The sequence below is a fragment of the Pristis pectinata genome, chromosome 38 (assembly GCF_009764475.1).
Source record: "Pristis pectinata isolate sPriPec2 chromosome 38, sPriPec2.1.pri, whole genome shotgun sequence".
Lineage (NCBI taxonomy): Eukaryota > Metazoa > Chordata > Chondrichthyes > Rhinopristiformes > Pristidae > Pristis > Pristis pectinata.
Window position 1 is genome coordinate 2,520,879 of NC_067441.1, and position 23,922 is coordinate 2,544,800.

Below are 23,922 nucleotides of genomic sequence, written 5' to 3' on the forward strand. Positions count from 1 at the left end.
CCATACCCTGACCTATGAAGCCAAGCATACCATATGGCTTCTCCACCATCCTGTCTACCTGCATTGCCATTTCTGGGGAACTATGGAGTTGGACTCCTGGGTCTCTCTGTTCATCAACATTCCTTAGTCTCCTTCCATTTACTGCATATAGTCTACCCCTATTTGACTTCCCAAAATGTATTATTTATACATAACCATTTATCTGGTTGCCACAGTATAGGAAAGATGTGATTGTGCTGGAGGGGGTGTAGAGGAGATTTACCGGATATTGCCTGGATTGGAGGACATTAGTTATAGGGAGAGATTGGGCAGGCTGGGCTTGTTTTCCCTGGAGGGAACAAGGCTGAGGGATGACCTGATAGAAGTATACAATGTTATGAGGGATATAGATAGAGCAGATAATCAGGATCTTTCTCCCCATGATAGAGGTATCACAAATGAGAGAGTGTAGATTTAAGGTGAGAGGAAGGGGATTTAAAGGGAATCTTTTCTGACCTCATACCAGTTGGGATTAAATTTCATCTGTCCAATTTTCCACCTGGTCTACATCTTGCTGTTGCCTGCCTCACTACCTGCAACACTACCAATTTTCACATCATCTGCACCACCTACATTTGCACCCAAGTCGTTAATATATAATCACAAACAAGAAGGCTCGCCGCACCGATCCCTGCGGCACACCACAGATCACAGACCTCCCGTTAGAATAACATCCCTCCACCACATTCAGTTCTGCGCACCGCATTATAGGAAGGATGTCGAGGCTTTGGAGAGGGTGCAGAAGAGGTTCACCAGGATGCTGCCTGGATTAGAGGGCATGAGCTATAAGGAGAGGTTGGACAAACTTGGGTTGTTCTCTCTGAAGTGGCAGAACCTGAGGGGAGACCTGATAGAGGTCTATAAGATTATGAGAGGTGTAGCCAGTATCTTTTCCCCGAGGTTGAAATGTCTAATACCAGAGGGCAGGCATTTAAGGTGAGAAGGGGTAAGTTCAAAGGAGATGTGCGGAACAAGTTTTGTTTTACACACACAGAGAGCGGTGGGTGCCTGGAACGGGCTGCCAGGGGTCGGGGTGGAGGCAAATACGATAGGGGCATTCAAGAAGCTCTTAGATAGGCACATGAATGGCACATAGGCAGAAGGGACTAATTTAGTTGGGCATTTTATTACTAATGTAATTGGTTCAGCACAACATTGTCTTCCTGTGCTGTACTGTTCTGTGTACTCTGTCTCCAGTCACCAAGCCAATTCTGGAGGCAGAGTTACAGAGAAATTCCCTCACCCAGAGACTGGGTTTATTCTCTGAGGGGTGGCTTTATAGTATTGGTTTATTATTGTCACTTGTACCGAGATACAGTGAAAAACTTGTCTTGCATACCGATCGTACAGGTCAATTCATTACCCAGTGCAGTTACATTGGGTTAGTACAGGGTGCATTGATGTAGTACAGGTAAAAACAATAACAGTACAGAGTGAAGTGTCACAGCTACAGAGAAAGTGCAGTGCAATAAGGTGCAAGGTCACAACAAGGTAGATCATGAGGTCAGAGTCCATCTCATCGTATAAGGGAACCGTTCAATAGTCCTATCACAGTGTATAAAACCATAAGGGGCACAGACAGGGCAGATAATCTTTGCAATTTTGTTTTACTCAGGAGGCTGCGACAGGGACCCATGGGCTTTCTGACATTAACTAACCAAGGCTCGTGCAGGAAAGTGGTGCCGAGGTCAATAGACCAGAAACGAACTGATGGGAGGGTAGAGCAGGAGCGAGGGGCCGAGTGGCCAGCTCCTGCTATCTTTTCTCACTGCGCCCGCCCTCAGACTCACGTTTATCCAGCAAACCGTCATCTTCAACCGTCACGTCGAATGTTTCCAGCTCCTCGGCTATCGTCTTCACATTTACCGGCATCTCCGGGGCTTTGTTTACCTCAGTGGGAAGTTATGTTCACTCACTGAATCTATATTTTGTTTGTCGTCAACCGTTTCCAGCCGACTTCAAGCCTGACCCCAAAGAAGGCAGAAAGCGCTCAGATTCTCCCGCGCGTACCCTGCCTCCTCCCCCCCTCTCTTGGTCCTCCAGCCAATCAGTCTGCAGCATTCCGGTCCTCCAGCCAATCAGTCTGCAGCATTCCGGTCCTCCAGCCAATCAGTCTGCAGCATTCCGGTCCTCCAGCCAATCAGTCTGCAGCATTCCGGTCCTCCAGCCAATCAGTCTGCAGCATTCCGGTCCTCCAGCCAATCAGTCTGCAGCATTCCGGTCCTCCAGCCAATCAGTCTGCAGCATTCCGGTCCTCCAGCCAATCTGTCTGCAGCATTCCGGTCCTCCAGCCAATCAGTCTGCAGCATTCCGGTCCTCCAGCCAATCAGTCTGTAGCATTCCGGTCCTCCAGCCAATCAGTCTGCAGCATTCCGGTCCTCCAGCCAATCAGTCTGCAGCATTCCGGTCCTCCAGCCAATCTGTCTGCAGCATTCCGGTCCTCCAGCCAATCTGTCTGCAGCAACCTGGTCCTCCAGCCAATCAATGTGCAGTATTCACCTCCTCCAGCCAATCAATGTGCAGCGTTCACCTCCTCCAGCCAATCAGTCTGTAGAGTTCCGCGCCTCCAACCAATCAACGCGCTGCGCGGTGAACCTTAGCCCTTCAATTAGATTACACCGTCTAGTCTACTTAGCCAATCAGCGTGCAAATAACTTGCAATACAACCAATCGACGTGGAAGGCAGGATAATCAAAGTCCCGCCCAATTCCTCGATCCACCCAATAGTGAGAGCCCGCAGCAGAGAGGCGCCACCCAACCAGCCCCGCCCCAGCTGCGCGCGTTTTCATTGGACAGTTGATGGACGGAAACCTCCGGATTTGGCGCCCCTAGAGGCTGGGAGGACTACCGACAACATCCATTCCTTGCAGAGACCAATTGCCACGTCCAAGACTTTCCTGTCAGGGATGATCGTTAACTTACTGAAACTGCACCTTTAATCAATAGTAAAACCAGTAACTGAACATTCTTATAAATATATCAGTTTAGATAATATCAGTTACTGCAGGAAAAATGTGATGAAGTTGGGTGGCTCTTATATGACAGGAACAGACCCAACGGGCTGAATGGCCTCCAATGTCAATTTTCTATGATTTTATTGTTTGCAATGAATCAATGGAGAAAGTTAAGGGTCTCTGAATTAAAAAAAAAAACAGAAAATGCTCAAATAAAACATTCAGCAGTTCAGGCAGCATCAAAGTTATGCGGCACAGAAACAGGCCCTTCAGCCCAACTCATCCATGCCGACCGTGAATCCAACTGCACTAATCCCACTTGCCCGCATTAGGCCTGTACCCCCTACTCCTTTGCTACCCAAGTATCTGTCCAATTGCCTTTTAAACATTGCAATTGTATCTGCCTTCACCACCATTGACTTCAGGAAAGGAGGCGGTGTACATGCACCTGTCTACATCAACGGTGCTGAGGTCGAGAAGGTTGAGAGCTTCAAGTTCCTCAGAGTGAACATCACCAACAGCCTGTCCTGGTCAAATCACGTAGATGCCACGGCCATGAAAGCTCACCAGCGCCTCTACTTCCTCAGGAGGCTAAAGAAATTCGGTTTGTCCCCTTTGACTCTCACCAACTTCTCTCACCAACTTCTGGATGTATCACGGCTTGGTACGGCAACTGCTCTGCCTAGGACCTCAAAAAACTGCAGAGAGTTGTGGACACAGCCCAGCGCATCACGGACACCAGCCTCCCCGCCTTGGACTCTGTCTTTACCTCTCGTTGTCTTGGTGAAGCAGCCAGCATAATCAAAGACCCCACCCACCCAGGACATTCTCCCTTCTCTCCTCTTCTGTCGGGTAGAAGATACAGGAGCCCGAGGGCACGTACCACTAGACTTAAGGACAGCTTCTATCCCACTGTGATAAGACTACTGAACGGTTCCCTTATACGATGAGATGGACTCTGACCTCACGATCTACCTTGTTGTGACCTTGCACCTTATTGCACTGCACTTTCTCTGTAGCTGTGACACTTTACTCTGTACTGTTATTGTTTTTACCTGTACTACATCAATGCACTCTGTACTAACTCAATGTAACTGCACTGTGTAATGAATTGACCTGTACGATTGGTTTGCAAGACAAGTTTTTCACTGTACCTCGGTACAAGTGACAATAATAAACCAATACCAATACCACTGGCAGCTCGTTCCAGATACCCACCACCCTCTGAATGAAAAACTTGCCCCTCAGATCTCCTTGAAATTTCTCCGCTCTCAACTTAAACCTGTGCCCTCTAGTTCTAGACCCCCCTACCCTGGGAAAATAGATGCTATCCTACACTATCTATGCCCCTCATCATTTTATAATCCTCTGTAAAGTCACCCCTCAGCTCCTACTTTCCAGTGAGAATAAACCCAGTGAAACAAAGGACTGCAGATGCTGGAATCCAGATGAAAAAACAACAAGATGCTGGAGGAACTCAGCAGGCCAGGCAGTTTCTCCCCCCTATATACTGGGCTTCCCCATTTCCTACCTTCAGTCCTGAAGAAGGGTCCTAACCCGACACGTTGACCGTCTGTTTTTCTCCACGGATGCTGCCTGCCCTGCTGAGTTCCTCCAGCATCTTGTTGTTTTATCATCGAGGATAAACCCTGTCTGTCCAGTCTCTCCTTATAAGTAAAGCCCTCCATTCCAGGCAAAATCCTGGTGAATCTCTTCTGCGCTCTTTCTAAGGCTACCACATCCTTCCTGTAGCGTGGCAACCAGAACTTTTACACAATACTCCATGCAGCCTGACCAATGTTTCGTACAACATAAATATGACGTCCCAACCCTTATACTTAATGCTTCGGCCTATGGAGTCAAGCACGCCAAAAGCCTTCTTAACTACCTTATCCACCTGTATTGTCATTTTCAGGGAGCTACGAACTTGCACCCCAAGGTCCCTCTGTACATCAACACTCCTGAGGTCCCTGCCATTTACTGTGTTTATCCTGTTAGTATTTGATGCCCCAAAATGCATCATCTCACACTTGTCTGGATTAAATTCTACCTGATACTGCTCTGCCTAACCTTCCAACCGAGGTTACAGAGACTGGTGGGACTCAGCCAGTTCCATCACGGGGACAGCTCTCCCCACCATCAATGACCTAGGTATTGGTTTATTATTGTCACTTGTACTGAGCTACAGTGAAAAATTTGTCTTACAAACCGATCGTGCCGGTCAATTCATTACACAGTGCAGTTACATTGGGTTAGTACAGAGTGCATTGATGTAGTACAGGTAAAAATAATAATAGTACAGAGTAAAGTGTCACAGCTACAGAGAAAGTGCAGTGCAATAAGGTGCAAGGTCACAACAAGGTAGATTGTGAGGTCAGAGTCCATCTCAACAGAAGGGAACCGTTCAGTAGTCTTATCACAGTGGGGTAGAAGCTGTCCTTAAGTCTGGTGGTACGTGCCCTCAGGCTCCTCTATCTTCTACCCGATGGGAGAGGAGAGAGAATGTCCCGGGTGGGTAGGGTCTTTGATTATGCTGACTGCTTCACCAAGACAATGAGAGGTAAAGACAGAGTCCAAGGAGGGGAGACTGGTGTCTGTGATGCACTGGACTGTGTCCACAACTCTCTACACCTTCTTGCGGTCCTGGGCAGAGCAGTTGCCGTACCAAGCCGTGACAAAGCCGTGTACCAAGACATCTACAAGAGGCGACGTCTCAGGAAGGCGACATCCATCATCAGGGACCCCCACTACCCGGGCCGTGCCCTCTTCTCGATGCTGCCATCAGGCAGGAGGTACAGCAGCCTGAAGACCCACACCTTAAGGTTCAACAACAGCTTCTTCCCCACTGCCGTCAGGTTCTTGAACCCACTTAAGAAACCCCAACACTGCCTCAGACTGCATTCCCTCAACTTGCACTAATGTTGTAATGTTTGTTTTGTTGTGTAAGTTTTGTAGAATTGATGTGAATTTAAGTTTATATAATTTACATTTGTCATGTCTGTAATGTTTTGAGCAGCTCCTGCTGCAAAAAGCTAATGTTCATGGCATTTACACCCTGGGTATGTGTGCCCATGACAATAAACGATCTTCAACTTGATCTATGTCATGCTGTACCCTTTCACAACCTCCCTTCGCTATCTACTACTCCACTGATTTCTGCGTCATCAGCAAACTGAGAAATCCATCCACTTACATTCCCATGTGGAAATAGAACCACAGTTAACATTTTGGGTCAAAGACCTTTCATCAGAATTGGGAAAGAGAGAAAAACAAGATCGTTTTCAGTAGCAGAGATGGTGGGGGTGGGATGAATGGAAGAAGGGGAGTGTCTGTGATGGGCGATGGGTTCGTGTAGCAGCTACAATCAAATTATATTGTCCGTATTATACGTTTGTAATTGCAGGACTGTGGGACATACCCAGTGGGCCAGGCTAAACTCATGGAGAGGAAAATCTGAGCCAACAGCACAGATGGTTGACCGGCAGACATGGCCAGTCACAGACAGATAGAAAGAGCGAGTTACCTAAAGGTGGAGGATTCAACATCAAGTTCAGAGGCTACGACGCGCCCAGGTGGAACATGAGGTGTTTTCCTCAAGCTTGTGTTGGGCCTCGTCGTAGCAGCGCAGGGAGCTGGGGAGGGAGGGAGAGGGAGAGGGAGATGGGGAAAGGGAGTGGGGAGAGGATGGGAGAAGGGGGTAGGGGAGGGATGGAGGAGGGAGGGATGGAGGAGGGGAGGGAAAGTGAGGGAGGGGGAAGCAGGGAGAGGTGAGGAAAGGAGATTAGGGAGAGAGAGGAGGAGGGCAGATGGGGAGAAGGGGAACGTGAAAAAGGGAGCAAAGCAAAGGGGGAGACGGAGGGTGAGAGGAATGAGGGCTGGCGAGTGGAATGATAGGGCAGGCGAGGGGGACAAGAGGGGTGAGTGGGAGTTTGGAGGAAGTGGGGTGGGAGAGGGATCTCTGTATCCCTCCCTCACTCCCCTCTCCTTCCCTCCCTCCCTCTCCTCCTCCCTCCCTCTCCTTCCCTCTCTCTCTCCCCCTCCCTCCTTCCCCCTCCCTCACTCCCCCTCCCCTCTCCCTCCCTCTCTCCTCCTCCCTCTCCTTCCCTCTCTCTCTCCCCCTCCCTCTCCCTCTCTCCCTCCCCCCTCTCCCTCCGACCTCCCTCCCCTTCCCTCCCCCCTCCCTCCCCTTCCCTCCCCCCTCCCTCCCCTTCCCTCCCCCTCCCCTCCCTCTCCCCTCCCTCTCCCCTCCCCCTCCCCCCTCCTCTCTCCCCCCTCTCCCCCCTCTCCCCCTCCCCCCTCTCTCCCCCCTCCCCCCCTCTCTCCCTCCCCTCCTCTCTCCCTCCCCTCTCTCCCTCTCTCTCCTCCTCTCTCCCTCTCTCCCTCCCCTCCCTCTCTCCCCCTCCCCTCCTCTCTCCCCCTCCCCTCCTCTCTCCCCCCTCCCCCCTCTCCCCCCTCTCTCCCTCCTCCCCCCTCTCTCCCTCCTCCCCCCCTCTCTCCCTCCCCTCCTCTCTCCCTCCCCTCCTCTCTCCCTCTCCCCCCTCCTCTCTCCCTCTCTCTCCTCCTCTCTCCCTCTCTCCCTCCCCTCCCTCTCTCCCCCTCTCCCTCCCCTCCCTCTCTCCCCCTCCCCTCCTCTCTCCCCCCTCCCCCCCTCTTCCCCCCTCCCCCCTCTTCCCCCCCACCCCCCTCTTCCCCCCTCCCCCCTCTCTCCCTCCCCCCTCTCTCCCTCTCCCCCTCCTCTCTCCCTCTCCCCCCTCCTCTCTCCCTCTCTCTCCTCCTCTCTCCCTCTCTCCCTCCCCTCCTCTCTCCCTCTCTCCCTCCCCTCCTCTCTCCCTCCCCTCCTCTCTCCCTCTCTCCCTCCCCCCTCTCTCCCTCCCCTCCTCTCTCCCTCTCTCCCCTCCTCTCTCCCTCTCTCCTCCTCTCTCCCTCTCTCCCCTCCTCTCTCCCTCTCTCCCCTCCTCTCTCCCTCTCTCCCCTCCTCTCTCCCTCCCTCCCTCCTCCCTCTCTCTGGGGCCGGGTGTAATGGGAGATGGAGAGGCGCCAGTAATGTGCGTTCCCATGGAAATACCAAGGCGGAATTTTCCGCGTCATCTCGGAGCACCCCGGGCAATGTGCGGCCGGAGTGGATGAGGGAGGGAGAGAGACGGGGAAGCAGCAGCCCAGCCCAGGTAGGAGAGGCGCCGGCCGGCAGCGAGCGCAGATCCGGCCGAACCTCAGTCACTGAGCCGAGGGGGACTGAGCCAGTGGGGCTCCGGGTGGTCAGTGCCTCCCCCTCCAACCCGCGGAGCCTGGCCCGTGCTAAAGCATGAAGCACAAGCCTCCAGTTTATCGCGGATTAAAAGATTCCAGACTGGGTTTCACACCCTCCCCATCCCGCGCTGACAACGAATGCAACCTTCACCTTGGAAGCGAAACTCGTCCTTGTGTCTCAGCTCTAGGTTCCTGCCGCAGGAACATTGGCTGCAATAGTTTTTGTTCAAAACTGAAAATGCTGGAAACACTCAGCAGGTCAGGCAGCATCTGCAGAGGGAGAGAGAGAGAGAAAAACAGCTAACATTTCGGATTGGAGACCCTTCAGTAAACGACAAACAAACCTGCAGATGCTGGAAATCTGAACCAAAAGCTGAAAATGCCATGAACACTCAGCGGGTCAGGCAGCGTCTGTGGAGAGAGAACTTTTGACATGTCAGGTCAGAGTCCTTTCAAGTCCGGTAACCCTCCCCTACCTCCTCTGCTATTGAAAATCAACTCACTTTCTCCCCTTCCTGTTTCTGACGTTGAGGCGTTAACCGTTTCTCTCTCTGCGGATGCTGCCTGACTTGCTGAGTCTTTGCAGCATGTTCTGTCTTTATTTCGGCTTTCCAGGTTCTGTGGTCTTTTTGATTTTGCTTCTTTTTGTTGAGTTCCTCAAATCCGGGGACGATTCACTCGCGTGGTGATCATTCTGCAGTTTAAGCATTAAGCCTGATGCACGGTCTCGACCCGAAACGTCGACAATTCATCTCCTCTCCCCCACAGATGCTGCTCGACCCGCTGAGTCCCTCCAGCAGATTGTTGCTCCAGACTCCAGCACTCGTGGTCTCTTGACCCTCTGCGTAAGGATTATGTCTAGTTAAAAATAGTCTTCCCACTTGGCAGGCAGTATCTGTTAGGCTGACTGTCCATCCTGGACTTTGCTAGCAAGGACATCATTGCCAAGGCACTTCACTGTTAGGTACCAGTTGTGCTATAGTTGTCCTGTGGACAAGTTCTACGGGACAAATTCATGGGTGTCAGGGTGAGTCACGCCTCCTGGTTACACAACACTTCTTATAGCCTGGGAAAGAAGAAAGCACTTTACAACAATAAAGAACAATAAGGATGTGGAAGCTTTCGAGAGGGTGCAGAGGAGATTTACCAGGATGCTGCCTAGATTAGAGAGCATGTCTTATGAGGATAGGCTGAGTGAGCTAGGGCTTTTCTCTTTGGAGAGGAGGAGGATGAGAGGTGACTTGATAGAGGTGTACAAGATGATAAGAGGCATAGATCGAGTGGACAGTCAGAGACTTTTTCCCAGGGCGACAATGGCTAACACGAGGGGGCATAATTTTAAGGTGATTGGAGGAAGGTATAAGGGGGATGTCAGGGGTAAGTTCTTTACACAGAGAGTGGTGGGTGTGTGGAACGCACTGCCGGCAGAGGTTGTGGGGGCAGATACATTAGGGACATTTAAGAGACTCTTAGACCCATGAATGATAGAAAAATAGGAGGCTATGTGGGAGGGAAGGGTTAGATCGACCTTAGAGCAGGATAAAATGTCAGCACAACATTGTGGGCCGAAGGGCCTGTACTGTGCTGTAGTGTTCTATGTTCTATGGACAGGAATCACACAAAGGTCCAGAGCCAGAGAAAACAATAGAATTCTTTCCTAGTGGGGCAGTAGTGAAAAGTTACTATGGATGGGCTCAGGAGCGGACCATTCATTCTCTGAAGTGCCCTGTGATATGATGCCTTATGCCTGCACATTTTTTCTTGTCCCTTTTCTAACTTTTATCGAAATCTCTATCAGCCTCAGAATTGAAATGAATGATCGATTCAGCTCCTGTTCAGAGCTGAAACATGAACTTTGCTTCTCTTTCCACAGATGCTGCCTGACCGACTGAGTGTTTGATAATTGGTCAAAGTCAAAGTCCAGTTTATTATCATATGCACGTCCATGTGTGCACAGGTGCAATGAAAAACTTACTTGCAGCAGCATCACAGGCACAGAGCATCAGATAAATCGTATTCACAAGAAAAACATCAATTAAAAATAAATTATACACAACTTTTACAAGAAAGAATACAATCGGAACAACAATAAGTCCACTTTGGTGCAAAGTGATCACAGTGTTGCTAAACTGTAGTGATTAGGGTTGTGCCGGTCGGTTCAAGAACCGAATGGTTGAAGGGAAGTAGCTGTTCCTGAACCTGGTGGTGTGGGGACTTCAGGCTTCTGTACCTCCTGCCCGATGGGAGCTGCAAGAAGATGGCACGGCCCAGGTGGTGGGGATCTTTGATGATGGATGTTGCCTTCTTGAGGCAGCGCCTCCTGTAGATACTCCTGATGGTGGGGAGAGATGTGCCCGTGATGTGTTGGGCAGAATCCACGACTCTCTGCAGCTTCTTACATTCCTGGGCATTTGAACTGCTCTAACAGACCGTGATGCAACCAGATATTGGTTTATTACTGTCACAAGTACCGAGATACAGTGAAAAATTTTATTTTGCATGCCATCCAGACAGATCATAAATATATCAATGTAGTACAAAGGCAAGAGCAATACAGAATGCAGGACAGCTACAGATAAAGTGCAGTGCAGGCAGCCTGTTTTTATTTCAGATTTCTGGCATCTGCAGGTTTTTGGATTTTCATTTACCTTTGATTTGGCGCTGCCCGCTGCTTTCAGAGGAGTTCTGGAAGGTTCCTGACTTTTGTGAGTTAGGACTTTGGAACGGGGATTTAAGATGATTAGTAGGAGTCGGGGAAGGAGCTTCTTACTGGTGGTGCAGTGATGGGTCTGGAACACAGTGAAAGGGTGAACCTAGAAAAATACAGCACAGGGGTAGGCCCTTCGGCCCACAATGTCTCTGCCGATCATAGAATCATAGAACAATACAGCACAATACAGGCCCTTTGGCCCACAATGTTGTGCCGACCTTTAAACCTTGCCTAAGACTATCTAACCCCTTCCTCCCACATACCCCTCTATTTTAAAATCCCCCATATGCTTATCTAGCATTATTATAGAAAATGATCGTTCAGAAGAAGTTGTTTGGCTCTTTGAGTGATCCAGTTGCTCCCACCACCAGAGACCATCATTTTGTTTTCTTTTCATGTAAAAATCTGTTCTTTTTGTACCCTTTTACTCTCCCCTCCCCTTGGTTCCTCCTTTCATATCTCTCCATCTTCTTCTCTCTAATTTCCTTTCTAGGGACAGTCAATGTTTCGATCTGTTGCCTCCACAGATGCCGCTCGACCCGCGGAGGTCTACCAGCAGTTTGTTTGCTCCAGCTTGCAGCATCTGCAGTCTCTTACATGTCTCCTTTCCCACTCTGCTCCTTTCTCTTGCCCTTTCAGGACAAGTGATTTATCGCCAAGGGTGATTGTGTTACTCACAGGGAGGCAGATGTGAGGCATGTGTATGAGAGTAAGTTACAGTCTGCCCTCTCCAGGGAATGGAGTCCAGAATGAACAGGGGCCACAGTTGATGGAGACACAAGAGATGATGAATCTGGAGCAAAATACAAGATGCTGGAGCAACTCAGCAGGTGGAGGGAAATGGACAGACAATGTTTTGGGTTGAGATAGTCAGTATAAAGAGTTGAGGATAAGGGTGGAGCAAGAGCTGGCAGGTGAGAGGTGGATCCTGGTGAGGAGGGGTGCTAGATGGAGAAGGGGGAGAGTGGGGATGGTGACGGAGGCTGGGAGGTGAGAGGTGGGGGTGACAGAGGGCTGCAGATGGTGGGATCTGACAGGAGAGGAAGGTGAAGCGTGGAACCCTATAGGGGAGGGGTGAGAACTGTGGGGGGGGGGCGTGTGGGTGATGGACAGATGGAGGAGGGGAAGGAAACAGGGTGATGGGGGGCTGGGGTGGGTGTAGGAGGAACTGGGTAGATCAGGAGGGGAGGGGAGGAGGGACAGAGGGGGAGCAGGTTACCTGAAGTTGGAGAATTCAGTGTCCGTGCCGTCGGGTTGTAGACTCCCCAGGGGGAATATGAGGTGCTGTTCCTCTAGTTTGCTTTTATCCTCAGTGGTTGATGAATCATCAACAACCTAGTAATATTCAATATCAGCTGCACACACACACTTAGAGGGCCTCCCCAGTGGCTCAGGCAGTCTGGAACCACAACCTCGCTGAAGGCTGTGGAACCAACCAAAGTCACCAGCAATGTTTAGGTGAGTTTATAGGGAGCGTGGGAATGGGGGTCCCGGTGAGTGTTTAGGGAGCGTGGGAACGGGTCTCCGGTGAGTTTATAGGGAGCATGGGGACAGGGGTCCCAGTGAGTTTATAGGGAGCGTGGGGACAGGGGTCCCGGTGAGTTTATAGGGAGCGTGGGAACGGGGGTCCTGGTGAGTTTATAGGGAATGTGGGAACAGAGGTCCTGGTGAGTTTATAGGGAGTGTGGGAATGGGGGTCCCAGTGAGTTTATAGGGAGCGTGGGAACGGGGGTCCTGGTGAGTTATAGGGAGCGTGGAAAGATAGGGTGAATGCACAGTCTTTTTCCCAGGGTTGGGGAATCAAGAACTAGAGGGCATAGGTTTAAGGTGAGAAGGGAGGGATTTAATGGGAACTTGAGGAGCAAAATTTTTCTCCCCACAGATGATGGTACATATGTGGAATGAATTGCCGGAGGAAGTGGTTGAGGCAGATGCAATAACTTACTGGGTTCTGGGTGATTCTAAACTTCACCAGGTTGTTACCTGGGTTGGAGCACTTCAGTTATGAGGCTGGGTCTATCCTTCCTGGAGCAGAGGGGGTTAAGAGGGGACATGATCGAGGTACATAAAATGATGAGGGGTATAGGTAGGGTAGACTGCAGGAAACCTTTTCCCATATCAGAGGTATATAAAACTAGAAGACACAGATTTAGAGTAAGGGGTAAAAGACTTACAGGGGAAGCTTTTTCACCCAGAGATATGTGGATGCAGAGTCACTGGTAGCATTTAAGAAGTATCTCGACAAGCACTTGAATCGCCCAGACATAGAAGGCTATGGGCCAAGTGCTGGGAGATGGGATTGATACAATTGGGTGTCCTCGGGTCAGCATTGATGTGGTGGGCAGAATGGCCTGCTTCAATGCTGGTTGACTTTGAAGTGGTCACTCATTGAAGTGGGTCAGCACCACCTTCAGAAGTTTCGTTAGGGATAGCCTTGCCACTGGAGGCAGAGGTCCTGCCAAACAAGCAACACCTCTTCACCCCACAGCTGTTTGTAGGAGCTTGCTGTTACAACCAATAACACGATTGTATCGTTGGTGTGAATGGTGTTGGGATATCCCAAGGGCTGAAAGGTGCTGTATAAACACAAGTCCTTATCTTTAGGAGCGAACAATTCCGTCTGTTGTCTGTCTGCTGATCCAAAATGGAGAGGATGGCACTCCCAGCAGGAGAGGGGCCGCAGAAGAGAGGCAGCGCCCCTCCCCTCGGGGACTGGCGGGTTGGCCGGGGGAGGGGCTTGGGGCGCCGTGGCCCCTCCCTCCTCAGCAGTCGGCTGGAGGTCGCAGAGGACGAGGAGCTGACCAGCTTGAACTGGCTGCACGAGAGCAAGGACCTGCTGATGGCCATGAGCCTGGATGGGCGACCCCTGGCCAACCCCCTCCCTGCTCAGCCCAAGGAGAAGCAGCCGCTTCCGGTCGCCGAAGGGCAGGCCAAACCTCGGGAGACCAAAAAGCCCCCCTACTCCTGGAACAGCCTGATCTTCATGGCGATCGAGGGCTCACCTCGGAGGTGCCTGCCGGTGAAAGAGATTTACAAGTGGATCTTGCAACAGTACCCCTACTTCAAGAGGGCCCCCGGGAGCTGGAAGAATTCGGTGCGGCAAAACCTGTCCCTCAACAGGTGCTTCAGGAGAGTGGTGAAGTGCAGCAGAGAGGTGAGGAGCGTCACAGGGAGGGCGAGAGGGTGACGGTGGGCAGGCGAGGAGGATCCGGGCTACTGATGGGAGGAGGGAATGGGGGGGAAATGGGTAGAGGTGAGTGAGGGGTGTGGGGGAAGGAAACAGAGAAGGGAATGAATGCAAGGGTGTGGAGTGAGGAATGAGTGAGGGGAAAGGATTCACACGGTACATCAAAGGTTGGGAGGCTTCAGCCAGAGTAATACAGCTCGGAAACAGGCCCTTCGGCCCAACTTGTCCCTGCCCGCTAAAGTGCACATCTAAGCTAGTCTTATTTGTCTGTGTTTGGCCCATAACCCTCTAAACCTTTCCTATCCACGTACTTATCCAAATGTCTTTTAAATATTATCGTACCTACCTCAACTACTTCCTCTGGCAGCTCGTTCCATATACTGACCACACTCTGGATGAAGAACTTCAAACCGAAAGTCAAAAAGTCAAGTTTATTGTCAGATGCACAAGTCCATGTGTGCACAGGTGCAATGTAAAACTTACCCGCAGCAGCATCACAGGCATAGAGCATCAGATAAGCAGCATTCACAAGAAAAACATCAATTAAACATAAATTATGCACAATTTTTACCAGAACAAAAATAACAAAGTCCATTTTAGTGCAAGGTGATCATAGTGTTGCTAAACTGTAGTGATTAGGGTTCCCTGACTTCTTTCTTCCTCTGTCTCGGGGAGGAGGGATTTTGGATGATGGGGAGAAGCTGGGGCTTCTCTTCTTGGAGTAGGGAAGGTTGGGTCAAAGTTGAGTTTATTGTCAGATGCACGAGTCCATGTGTGCACAGGTGCAATGAAAAACTTACTTGCAGCAGCATCGCAGACACCTAGCATCAGATAAGCAGCATTCACAAGAAAAAAATAAATTAAACCTAATTTAAACACAATTTTTACAAGGAAGAACACAATTAGAACAAAAAAAACGCCCATTTTATGCGAAGTGATCAAAGTCATAGTGTTGCTAAGCTCCAGTGATTAGGATTGTGTCAGTTGGTTCAAGAACAGAATGGTTGTTCTTGAACCTGGTGGTGTGGGACTTCAGGCTTCTGTACCTCCTGCCCGATGGGAGCTGTGATGGTAAACCCATGCCCTCTAGTTTTTGGCTGCCTTTCCCTGGGAAAAGGAGGACAAAGGGAGTAACTTGGGCTTTAAGGAGTGGAAGAAAAGATTTGAGGAGGCGTGCTAATGGTTCTGGGAGACCAGGTAGATCAGTTCGATAAGAGGGAATAACTTCGAGATCCTCATCAAATGTTTGCAGGGGTGCGGGTTTGAAGGTGACGTTTGGTACTTCAGAGGCCAAAGTTTGTCTGAAACTCTCACTCCACGTCTGTTCACAGGCTTTGGGTAAAGGCTCCTTCTGGTCTGTTGATAGGGAATTCAGACCAAGTCTGCTGCAGGCCATTCGGAAAAGAAACCTGCGGCTCCACAGCCCCAGCCTCAGGTATGTAGGATGGAGGAGCGGTCAGTGCACAGTAAATCATTCCACCATGGGAGAGGGGAGGGCTAACTCACCCTCAGGCTGTCTTCTAAACCCCATTCTGAGAGACAAGGAGGAAAAAGTTGAATCTGCAGCCTCCTGCAGGCACGGTGGTGTAGCGGTTAGCGTAATGCTTTAAAGCGCTAGCTACCCGGGTTCAAATCCAGCCACTGTCTGTAAGCAGTTTGTACGTTCTCCCCATGTCTGCGTGGGTTTCCTCCGGGTGCTCTGGTTTCCTCCCACATTCCAAAGACGTACGGGTTAGGAAGTTGCGGGCATGCTAAGTTGGCGCCGGAAGCATGGCGACACTTGCGGGCTGCCCCCAGAACACTCTACGCAAAAGATGCATTCACTGTGTTTCGATGTACATGTGACTAATAAAGAAATCTTATCTTATCAACTGCACTCTGAAATTCCCCGAGTCCTTCAGAAGAACTCCACTTCATTTGGATTCTGTACACTGCAAGATCCCAGGAGTGGTAAAAAGAAGTATGTTTGCTCAGGAGACTGCAGTTGCTGCAGAGACAAGGTGCTGGAGGAGCTCAGCGGGACAGGCAGCATCTGTGGAGGGAAATGGACCGTCGATGTTTCGGGTCGGGACCCTTCACTCAGTCCAGACGAAGAGTGTTGACCCGAAACGTTGACGGTCCATTTCCCTCCACAGATGCTGCCTGACCGATAGAATGTTTACATTGACTTTTCCAGCATTGAAGGATCCCACAGAAGTGGTTCACTGCTTGAATCTGGTATGGGTGAATGTTAAAAGAGAAGCTTAAAGAGGCTACTTAAGATAATAGCAAACTGGGCAGGGTGATTTACTGGTAGAGGGAGAGAACAGAAGGAATTCAGATTGAGGGAGAGTGGGAGAAGGAGAAGAACTACTATCAGAAACAAGTTGGGTTGAATGGCCCCGTTTCTGTGCTGTTGATACCACATATTGATATGTCCCTGGGATCGGCACAGTCCCTCTCAATAACATCTCTCCCTCTTTCACTTTCTCTTCCAGTTCCAGTGCCACGGTTCAGCAGAACCCATCCTACAGTCAGAACACAGGTGAGTTTCTTGGAGTGAATCCCCTGTGAGGAGTGAACTGCCTGGTCCCGAGGGCTGGAACTATCTCCCTGGCTGACTGGCGGTGAAGGTATCTGACCATTCTGCGAGTCCTGCACACCTTCAAGCTCCTACTTCCCCGATAACCTGGGAGAGAACTTGAGCCTCACAAAGCAGTGCAGAAACAGGCGGCAGCAGCTTTCAGACTTGACCTTCCAGCATTTTGCTGGAGAGAATTTCAGTTCATCCAACACTGAAAACAAATCAAATAATCAGTGCGACAAACTAGAGCGGTGCTTGGTTGGACTTTGGGACCTAGTGCTGGAAGGTGGTAGGCTGGAGACCAGCAGACATGATGGGCTGAATGGCCTCCTATGCTGTGCACTGTCTGTGGCTCCATGGCCTCTGACAATCTTCCTGCAGCCTATCCTGTACCTCTTTAATGCTGAAGCCAGGACTGTAGAAACACGGAACATACGGGCAGGAGGAGGCCATTCAGCCCTTCGATCCCTTTCCAGCGCCCGACCCAATCACGGCTGATCATCCAAACGATCCCCTCTTCTGCCTTTCTCCCCCCATCCCTTAATCAATTTAGCCTCAAGAACTATGTTGAACTCCTTGAATATATTTAATGGTTTGGCCTCGGCTTCCTTCTTTTTTTCAATCTTTTTATTAGTTTTCAAATTAATACAGATTAATATATAACATCAATGTTTGTACATGTAATACAAAGAGATCTAGATAACAATCATGGCATAGATAATCATAAAGAACAATAAAGTATAAAAAAATCTGTAGATCCAATGATCTCTTAGTAAATTAATATAATATAAAAGAAAGAAAAAGATTTATTATATAAATAAAATAAAGAAAGGGGGAAAGAAACCCAAATCAATAAGAAAAATTATAAACAATATATCAAACCAAACTAAGCTAAACAGAAAAATTTCCAAAAAAACAAACAGAAAAAAACTGGACTAAAATTTCTCCGTAGAAACACAGCAATATTATGTCGTCAACTCCATTCCTCTAAGTTGGAAAGTTATTGAAAGGGGATCTACATCATGTGAAAATATTGAATAAATGGACTCCAAATATCTTCAAATTTAAGCGAAGGGTCAACAGTACCACTCCTAATTTTTTCCAAGTTTAAACATGATATAGTTTGAGAGAACCATTGAAAAGTAGTCGGGGGTATTGGATCCTTCCATTTAAGCAAACTGACTATTTTATGTATTTAGGTGTTAAAGTTACCAAAAAACATAAGGACTTATTTAAAGCTAATCTATTGCCTTTAATTGACCATGTTAAACAATTATTTACTAAATGGTCCCCTCTGTCTTTATCATTGGTAGGCCGAATTAATGCGGTTAAGATGAATATTCTACCAAAATTTTTATATTTATTTCAAGCAATTCCAACTTTCATCCCGAAATCTTTTTTTAACACTATTGATTCTAAAATTCTTTCATATATTTGGCAGAATAAAAACCCAAGATTAAGTAAGAAATATTTACAAAAACTAAAAAAAGATGGTGGTATGGCCTTGCCTGACTTTAGATTATATTATTGGGCAATTAATATCAGATATTTAACTTTTTGGACACAAGATTCAGATGTAATTCAATGCCCTAAATGGGTACACCTTGCGCACCAATCAGTCCTTGAATTTTCATTAGTTTCTATTTTAGGAGCTCCACTCCCTTTTGCACTTACCAAATTAAGTAAACATATGATTAACCCAATTGTTAAATATACAATAGGAATATGGTTTCAATTTCGTAAATTTTTTGGTTGAATAAATTTCACCTGTCAAGTCCTATTCAATCTAATTTTTTCTTTCATCCATCCAGAGTTGACTCAGCTTTTTCTATATGGAAAAAGGAAGGGAAAAGTATGTTTTCGTGATTTATTCATTGATAACTGTTTTTTTATCTTTTGAACAATTGTCTAACAAATACAATTTGCCTAGATCACACTTTTTTCGATATTTGCAGATTAGAAACTTTTTAAAAGCTACTATACCCTCTTTTCCGACACCTTACAAAACTGAAATTATGGAAAAAATTTTAGGTCTTAATCCTTATTAGAAGGGCTTGATAGCAATAATCTATGATTTAATTATGAAAATATGTCCAGAATCACTGGACAAAATTAATAATGAATGGGAAAGCGAACTCCAGACATCTTTACCTACAGAGACTTGGAAGAAAATTCTTCATTTAGTTAATACATCTTCAATGTGTGCCAGACATTCTTTGATACAGTTTAAGGTAGTTCACAGGACCCATATGTCAAAAGATAAGCTAGCCCGTTTTTATCACCATATAAATCCTATATGTGACAGATTTAAGTCGAATATGGCTCAGCTTCCTTCTGTGGTGGAGAATTCCATTGGTTCACCATTCTGTGAGTGAAGATATTTCTCTTCAGTGGCAAACCACATCTCCTTAGGCCGTGAGCCTCCACCTCAGGATTTTCCCACCACCATTCTTCTCAAATGTGGCCTACCCAGTTACACCAAGGTTTTCATAGAATCATAGAACAGTACAGGCCCTTTGGCCCACAATGTTGTGCCGACCTTTAAACCTTGCCTAAGACTATCTAACCCCTTCCTCCCACATATCCTTCTATTTTAAATTCCTCCATATGCTTATCTAGCAATCTCTTGAATTTGACCAATGTACCTGCCTCCACCACCGCCCCAGGCAGCGCATTCCACGCCCCAACCACTCTCTGGGTAAAAAACCTTCCTCTGATATCTCCCTTGAACTTCCCACCCATTACTTTAAAGCCATGCCCTCTTGTATTGAGCATCGGTGCCCTGGGAAAGAGGCGCTGGCTGTCTACTCTTATCTATTCCTCAATATTTTGTACACCTCTATCATGTTTCCTCTCATCCTCCTCCTCTCCAAAGAGTAAAGCCCCAGCTCACTCAGCCTATCCTCATAAGACATGCTCTCCAATCCAGGCAGCATCCTGGTAAATCTCTGCACCCTCTCCAACGCTTCCACATCCTTCCTATAATGTGGTGACCAGAACTGGACACAGTACTCTAAGTGTGGTCTAACCAGTGTTTTGTAAAGCTGCATCATTACCTTGTGGCTCTTAAACTCGATCCCACGACTTATGAAAGCTAACATCCCTCAAGCTTTCTTAACTACCCTATCCACCTGTGAGATAACTTTCAGGGATCTGTGGATATTGACCCCCAGATCCCTCTGCTCCTCCACACTACCCAGAATCCTGCCATTAACTTTGTACTCTGCCTTGGAGTTTGTCCTTCCAAAGTGTACCACCTCACACTTCTTCGTTTTACGCTTGAATGAGCTTCCTCTCGTTCGTTCATTTACCTATTTATTTATTTATGTTTGTAATTAAGAGATCTTTATGTCTTTGCACTGTACTGCTGCTGCAAAACAACACATTTCACATCATATATCAGTGATAATAAACCTGATTCTGATTCTTCTACACTCCAGCGAATCCAAGCCCAATCTCTCTTCAAACGTTAGGCAAATGTGAGCTGCTGGAGGAATTCAGCAGGTCAGGCAGCATCTGTGGAGGGAAATGGATGTTTCGGGTCAAGACTCTGGACCAGATGAAGGGTCTCGACCTGAAACATTCAACTGTCCATCTCCCTCCACAGATGCTGCCTGACTTGCTGTTCCTTCAGCAGCTCGTTTTTTGCTCCAGGTTCCAGCATCTGCAGTCTCCTGTGTTCCCATTTTACTACTCCACTGTGAAGTCTCTTTGCCCACTTTGAAGAAGTCTTCCTCCCAGTCCAGATGGTCTCAACCCAAAATGTCGACTGTCTTTCTCCCTCCACAGCTGCTGCCTGACCCACTGAGTTCCTTCAGCACCTCATTTTTTGTTTGCTCCAGGTTCCAGCGTCCGCAGAGTCTTGTGTCTGACATCTTTGGGTCAACTTTCAGCTCTAACGCTGGCCTTGCTTTGTATTCCCCAGCCGGACAAGGCCAGGACCAGCCCCCCGTCTCCAGTCAAGTCCACAGCATTACTCCTGCACTCTTACCTGATGCGACCAATACAATTACCAGTGGAGAGTCCGCCCAGACAAACAGGTAGTGCACCAACTAGTCTCTATCACTAGGAGAACATGGCTCGATTGAACATAGAAACATAGAAAACCTACAGCACAATTCAGGCCCTTCGGCCCACAAAGCTGTGCTGAACTTGTCCCTACCTTAGAAATTACTAGGCTTACCCATAGCCATTCTAAGCTCCATGTACCTATCCAAAAGTCTCTTAAAAGACCCTATTGTATCCGCCTCCACCACCGTTGCTGGCAGCCCAGTCCATGCACTCACCACTCTCTGAGTAAAAAACTTACCCCTGACATCTCCTCTGTACCTACTCCCCAGCACCTTAAACCTGTGTCCTCTTGTGGCAACCATTTCAGCCCTGGGAAAAAGCCTCTGGCTTTCCACGCAATCAATGCCTCTTATCATCTTATACACCTCTATCAGGTCCCCCCTCATCCTCCGTCTCTCCAAGGAGAAAAGGCCAAGTTCCCTCAACCTGTTTTCATAAGGCATGCTCCGCAATCCAGGCAACATCCCTGTAGATCTCTTCTGCACCCTCTCTATGGCTTCCACATCCTTCCTGTAGTGAGGCAACCAGAACTGAGCACAGTACTCCGAGTGGGGTCTGACCAGGGTCCTATATAACTGCAACATTACCTCTCAAGACTGGGAGATGGATGGATGGGGGATGGGGGCGGGTGGGATGAAATGGAAGGAGAGAGAGACAGAGACAAGGTTGGGTGTGGAGAGGGAGTGGGGGACAGACAGATGTGGGGAGGAGGCAGTGAGGTGGTGGTGAACTAATTGCCATCTGATGGCCTAATGTTTCCCTTCCTCTTCTCCAGCCGGGACCTAGCACCACGTCCAGTCTGGGGAGACGTCTGTCTCACCAGACACGCACCAGCTGTCTGCGCCATGCCCAACGGAGACCACAACTACAGCTTGGCGAGGAACAGCGAGTGGCAGGTCTGGCCCCCGGGAGCCAGCGGTCAGGTCCAGGAGCAACACAGAACCGTCTCCGCTAAGGTCGAGCGGGAGGGTGATGAGGGCAGCGAGGGATTCGTGAGCGGCAGCGAGTCGGAGACGGAGGACGAGGGGGCCGAGGACTCGCTGGCTGACAGCGGCTACATCCCACTTGGCGTCCAGCCCCCTTGCGCCACGGAGGGGTTGGGGGGAAGCCCCTGCCTTGGGGAACGGGAGGCGCTGGGCTTCTCAGACATCGACGAGGAGCTGCATGAGGTGGCTGGGTCCCTGCTCAACCTGGCTGGGATCCACAGCTGAAGGAGAGCTTGGGTTGAACACTGGAGGATTGGGGAGGAGCAGAGAGCTGCAAATATTCAACTGACACTACGCAGCCCCACCCCTGGGGGCTCACACTAGCTTCCCCTTCCCCAGCTCCCTGTGACTCCAAGGTTTGGTGAGCTACACCAGCTCAAGAAGGTCCATGGGCCTGTGTAATTTAGTACCCCAGTGGGCAGTGCTCCCCGTCCCCATTCCCCCATGTTGCTCCAAACCACCCTCCCTTGTAGGATTTCATTTTGAACTGAATCACAAGGAGAAAGATTTTAAGGAGACAACAAGAGAGTGAAGATGCTGGAATCTTTCTCAACCAAACAATCTACTGGAGGAACTCAGCGGGTTGAAGTTTTGGGTCAAAACCCTGCAGTAGGATTCAGGGTTTCAACCCGAAACGTTGACAATTCCTTTGTCCCCACACTTGCTTCTCGGCCCGCTGAGTTCCTCAGGCAGATTGACTGTTGAGAAAGATTTTAAACTTGTGCCGTTATCCTTTTCAGTGCCCAGTAACTTCCTTTCCAACCTCAGATCTCCTGATCACTATGGGCTGTGGCCTTGGTGAAGGAGCATGGACAGGAGGGAAGAGCTTGGAGCTTGCATACACTGCTCTGCTCGGACATATGGACAGTCACATTCATGTACAGTCTCAATCAGATATACACATGACCAGATATACACACAGAACACCACAGCACAGAAAACAGGCCATTCGGCCCTTCTAGTCTGTGCTAAAAACTTTGTTCCGCTAGTCCCATTGACCTGTACCCAGTCCATAACCCGTTCTTGTATCTATCCAATTTATTCTTAAAACTTAAGAGTGAGCCCGCAGTTACCATGTCAGACGGCAGCTCGTTCCACACTCCCACCACTCTCTGAGTGAAGAAGCTCCCCCCAATGTTCCCCCTAAACCTTTCCCCTTTCACCCTAAAGCCATGTCCTCTCGTACTTATCTCTCCTAATCTAGGTGGAAAGAGCCTACTCACATTTACTCTGTCTATACCCCTCATAATTTCGCAAACCTCCATCAAATCTCCCCTCATTCTTCTGCGCTCCAAGGAATAAAGTCCTAACCTGTTCAATCTTTCCCTGTAACTCAACTCCTGAAGACCCGGCAATATTCTAGTAAATCTCCTCTGCACTCCAGTCTTACTGATATCCTTCCTAGAGTTAGGTGACCAGAACTGCACACAATACTCCAAATTTGGCCTCACCAATGTCTCATACAACCTCACCGTAACATCCCAACTCCTGTACTCAATACTTTGATTTATGTATGAACGTTCATGTAAACTCATGGACAGATGCATATACACATGAACAGGCATGCAAACAATTCCTGAGCATTCAGTTGACAGGGATGTGATGGGCCAACCTATCTTCTCCTGTGCCATAGCTTTCTATAACTTTACAAACTGGCTGATGTGAAGAATTCTGAATCGTCTGTGGCTTTATACTCAGATTGAGCATGAGACTTGGGAGGTTTTCAGCTTTTTGTTTCACCGAATATTCAAACAGGTCAGACTGCAATGAAGTGAGGTGCCTCTCACAGTTTACAGACAGAAGGTGCCATCATTGTGCCAATGGGTGTTTCTGTTTATTAAAGCATTCATGTTCCTGAAATGAATAAAAGGTTTGTAATCAAAAGGTCCCAGTATGTGTGGGTGTCAGTGATGGCAGGATTCTGTCAGTCTGTAAACACCAGACTGGCGTCACTGAACACCCGCCTCAGAAGTGGTGTGGGTGCAGGAGGGAGTATGGGTGCAAGAGGGGGTGTGGGTGCAGGAGGGGGTTATCGGTACAGGAGTGGGTGTGGGTGCAGGAGGGGCTGTGGGTGCAGGAGGGGCTGTGGGTGCAGGAGGGGGTATGGGTGCAGGAGGGGGTGTGGGTGCAGGAGGGGGTATGGGTGCAGGAGGGGCTGTGGGTGC

General features: G+C 48.8%; 2 protein-coding genes across 5 annotated transcripts in view; one reads left to right on the forward strand and one right to left on the reverse strand.

Moving 5' to 3' along the window:
• The window catches only part of pola2 (polymerase (DNA directed), alpha 2), a 59,165-nt gene extending 57,072 nt beyond the window's left edge, over positions 1 to 2,093 (reverse strand). For 2 of the 3 annotated variants that reach the window (XM_052045139.1, XM_052045140.1), the window contains exon 1: positions 1,830 to 2,039. In XM_052045139.1, coding sequence (XP_051901099.1) covers positions 1,830 to 1,911 — 82 coding nt within the window. In that variant the 5' untranslated portion in view covers positions 1,912 to 2,039. Of the gene's footprint in view, positions 1 to 1,829 lie in introns of all 3 variants that reach the window. The other variant, XM_052045138.1, reaches the window with a different exon arrangement.
• A 5,789-nt stretch (positions 2,094 to 7,882) lies between these two features.
• LOC127587026 (forkhead box protein N2-like) lies at positions 7,883 to 23,628 on the forward strand. Of its 2 annotated transcripts, none has more exons than XM_052045159.1 (6): positions 7,883 to 8,158; positions 13,555 to 14,104; positions 15,469 to 15,572; positions 16,615 to 16,661; positions 20,626 to 20,740; positions 21,547 to 23,628. In XM_052045159.1, exons 2-6 carry the CDS (start codon positions 13,595 to 13,597, stop codon positions 21,980 to 21,982), a joined length of 1,212 nt encoding a protein of 403 aa, XP_051901119.1. In that variant the 5' UTR covers positions 7,883 to 8,158; positions 13,555 to 13,594; the 3' UTR covers positions 21,983 to 23,628. The 2 variants fall into 2 exon arrangements, with proteins under 2 accessions (XP_051901119.1, XP_051901120.1); XM_052045160.1 differs by lacking the exon at positions 7,883 to 8,158 and adding an exon at positions 8,169 to 8,680.
• Positions 23,629 to 23,922: the final 294 nt, after the last annotated feature.